Genomic DNA, 2765 nt, shown 5'->3' with positions numbered 1-2765 from the left:
TCCTACTTCCGTAGTGATACTGCCTCGGAAACCCAAGGAGGGGTCACTATGAGTCGGGGCCGACTCGATGGCAAATAACAACAACAACAACAACTTCTGTAAAGATTTATTTACAGCCTCAGAAACCCAATGGGGGTTGCTAGGAGTCTCAATCAACTAGATGGCAGCAAGTTTTTTTTTTCTTTTTGGTTGAGGCCCAAGAGGAAGGAGCTCTGGTGGTGTAGTGGTTAAGGCACTTGGCTGCTAATCAAAAGGTCAGTGGTTATAACCCACCAGCGGCTCCACAGAAGAAAGATGGGGTAATCTGCTTCCATAAAGATTTACAACCTTAGAAGCCCAATGGGAGGTCACTATGAGTTAGAATAGACTCTTGGCAGAGTTTGGTTTTGAGAGGGCCAAGAGGAGGGCAAGTGAAACTTGCAACACTTTATGGAGGCAGACATCTACTCCAGACAAAAGTGGAAGTAGATTAATTTATAAATTGATATTAATCAGACCTTTCCTTTGCCAGATGCCCAAAGATTCTCAGTCCTCTGTTGACAGGGCACCAAAAAGCCTTCTTTATGCCCTACTCAAGCAGATAGAAGAGGCTGGGCCTATCCAACAATCATTTTAAATAAAGTACCCTCCATTTTTGCCTAGATTTATTCTCACTTATTGATGCAGATAGGTTAATGAATCCAAAGAATACAGCATTTGGGGGAGTGAGGGGGAGGCCCAGGGACCTAAAAACCCAGAAAACTAGAAAGAGAATGGATTCTTTTGGCATCTGTAGTGTCATGTGCAGAGGAATTGTACAAACCAGGGGCCTCTGACAGTAGAGCTGAATGGGAGAAGGGGGTTCAGCCCATGAAGGGAAACAACCAGAGTCTGCCTGTTCAGACTGCACAGTGTGCTGTGTCATCCGCCAATTGGGAGAGGCCTGTAGCTCCACGACGAACTAGAAGACTAGTCCCCCAAAAGGCAGACTACAGGAAGAAGGTGAGAGGGGCCCCGGCGTCCCCGGAGCCCCAGACCTCCGAGACAGGGGCTGCGGGGGACACTTGGCAGTCACTCCGCCCTCCTGCCCCAGCCCTTAAGCGGCCCATTCCTCAAGTGGTTGTATGCTGCCAGGACACGGTCCCATACCTGGGTGACCGAAAGCGGCCCAAAAGCACAAACAGGAAAAAGCGCGACCTGCGCGGAGAGCTCGGCCTTCGGCCTGGCTCCGTGTCGCACCTGTGGGGCCTGGGTGCACCACATAAGAACTGCCCGGCGTGGAGCGCACTCCAGCACCCTCTTACCCCTCTACAGCCTGCTCGCCTACCGATCTTATCTGGCGGGGGCCGCGGCTCGGCGCTCCCGGGGCACACGCAGCTACAGAGCAGCAGCCACAGCCCCAGAAGCGAGGAGAACAGTTCCGCAGTGGTTGATCCCATAGTCTTCCCAAGCATAGCACCCCACCCCGCGCGCCCTACACTCAGCCAGGCGCTGCACGATTGCGCACTCCGCCTGCCCCGCCCCCGGGCTGGGCTCGCCCCTCTGGCCCCGCCCAGGTCCTTCCCACGCCTCCAGGGTTCCCCCTGCCGCCCCGCCGAGCCCTGGACCCCTCGTTCCCTAAAGCCCACTCTCCTCTTTAGAATCACTGGCCCCTTATGATACTCCGCACCTTGATCGACTCTGTCCCCCAAGCCTGCCCCGCCCCTCCGAAGCCCACTCTGCTTCAGGGAGCGATCAAAGGCACATGAGGAGACACCCTAGCTCTCCTCTCTCCCACCCATCTATTGCGGTGGAACATCTTATTTCTTCACTAGTGCCCTCACCTGTCCCTTCAGTCTCTATCTCTTAGATAATTCATACTGCCGGTGGCTGGCAGAAACAGCTGCTGTTGTTGTTAGGTGCCATGGAGTTGGTTCCACTCACAGCGACCTTATGTACAACAGAAGGAAACATTGGGCGGTCCTGAGGCAGCCTCACAATCTTTGCTATAGGTGGGCCCATCCTTGCAGCCACTGTATCAATCCATCTCGTTGAGAGTCTTCCCCTTTTTCACTGACCCTCCACTTTACCAAGCATAATATCTTTCTCCAGGGAATGGTCCCTTCTGACAACATGACCAAAGTAGGTGAGAGGAAGTCTGGCCATTCTCTCCTCTAAGGAGCATTCCTGGCTGCACTTCTTCCAGGACAGATTTGTTAGTTCTTCTGGCAGTCCATGGTACTTTCAGTTTTCTTCACCAACACCACAACTCAAAAGCATCAACTCTTCTTAGATCTTCCTTACCCATTGTCCAGCTCTCTTATGCATATGAGGTGACTGAAAATACCATGGTTTGGGTTAGGCACACCTTAGTCTTCAAAGAGATATCTTTGTACTTCAGCACTTTAAACAGGAATGAGGGACATCATTGCTGATGTCAGATAGATTTTGGCTGAAAGCAGATGTTCTGGTTACCTAGTGCTGCTCTGACAAGAAATTATACCACAAATGGGATGGCCTTAACAAACAGGAGTTTATTATCTTGCAGTTTGGAGGCTTGAAGTCCAAGTTCAAGGTGCCAGGCTCTAGGGGCTGGGTGAAAGCCCCTCAACCTTGGGGTCCAGCTCTGCATCCTGCTCCCAGCCCACTGGAGCTAGAGACGTTTCTTCACTCAGACAACTGCTGGCTGCTGAGGCTGAGAAGCCCAGGTTGACAAGTAAAAAGGCACAGCCCCGATGTTACCAAACCACACAGCAGGCCATTAACTTAAGTCCATTGTAAGTCCCAAGGTCAGCAGAGCATAGCAG

The 2765-nt window shown here is 52.0% G+C and overlaps 1 protein-coding gene across 1 annotated transcript in view; it reads right to left on the bottom strand.

Annotated features, from left to right (window-relative positions):
• PCYOX1 (prenylcysteine oxidase 1) overlaps positions 1-1418 on the bottom strand; it is a 47212-nt gene extending 45794 nt beyond the window's left edge. The window contains exon 1 of the mRNA XM_007940104.2: positions 1307-1418. Coding sequence (XP_007938295.1) covers positions 1307-1418 — 112 coding nt within the window. The remainder of the gene's footprint in view (positions 1-1306) is intronic.
• Between the last annotated feature and the right edge of the window lie 1347 nt (positions 1419-2765).

This window comes from Orycteropus afer, unplaced genomic scaffold, assembly GCF_000298275.1.
Source record: "Orycteropus afer afer isolate SDZICR_OR568_19922 unplaced genomic scaffold, OryAfe1.0 scaffold00065, whole genome shotgun sequence".
In the NCBI taxonomy this organism is placed as follows: Eukaryota; Metazoa; Chordata; class Mammalia; order Tubulidentata; family Orycteropodidae; genus Orycteropus; species Orycteropus afer.
Note: the sequence above shows the minus strand (reverse complement) of the source record. Positions and strands in the feature narration are given on the sequence as shown.